The sequence below is a fragment of the Galeopterus variegatus genome, unplaced genomic scaffold (assembly GCF_000696425.1).
Source record: "Galeopterus variegatus unplaced genomic scaffold, G_variegatus-3.0.2 Scaffold524, whole genome shotgun sequence".
In the NCBI taxonomy this organism is placed as follows: domain Eukaryota; kingdom Metazoa; phylum Chordata; class Mammalia; order Dermoptera; family Cynocephalidae; genus Galeopterus; species Galeopterus variegatus.
Window position 1 is genome coordinate 591,557 of NW_007726635.1, and position 582 is coordinate 592,138.

At 69.8% G+C, this 582-nt stretch overlaps 1 protein-coding gene across 1 annotated transcript in view; it reads left to right on the top strand.

Annotated features, from left to right (window-relative positions):
• LOC103588094 (tyrosine-protein phosphatase non-receptor type 11-like) overlaps positions 1-582 on the top strand; it is a 12,176-nt gene that overhangs the window by 10,950 nt on the left and 644 nt on the right. The window contains exon 11 of the mRNA XM_008569692.1: positions 382-536. Within this exon, the coding sequence (XP_008567914.1) occupies positions 382-536 (155 nt within the window). The remainder of the gene's footprint in view (positions 1-381; positions 537-582) is intronic.

Below are 582 nucleotides of genomic sequence, written 5' to 3' on the forward strand. Positions count from 1 at the left end.
CCGTGTCTAACCACCTGGGGGCGTCCTGAAGGCCCGCATAGATTTCTCGAATTGGGCTCTTTCCAATAGAACTCACTGTCCCCACAACCTGCCTCTCCTCCCTCCTCGCCCCCTCTTCCCTTCCCCAGGGACCCGAACCTCCCGGGACCATCTCTGAGCCCTCCCCAGTCCTGTCCTTTCCTGCACGCCCTTCCTGCTTGGTCTTGGCCCATCCTCAGCCCTTCCACCTGGTCACTCCTTCCCGCAATCCCAGCCCTGCCAGGCTCATCCCCCGCGCCCCTCCCGCCCCGGGGGTCACAGCAGCGTCCGCTGACCCTGCGTGCCGGCCCCATCGCTGCCCCGACGGGCGGGGGCTCGCGCTCACCGCCGGCCCTCGTCCAGGAGGAGCCGCCGCGCACGGTCAAGCACTACCAGTACTTCAGCTGGCCGGACCACGGGGTCCCGGCCGAGCCCGCCGGTGTCCTCGGCTTCCTGGATGAGGTGAACCGGGCCCAGAGCAGCGTGCCGGAGGCGGGGCCCATGGTGGTGCACTGCAGGTGCGAGGGGGGGTTGCAGGGGCGGGGGCAGGGCGGACACTGCAGG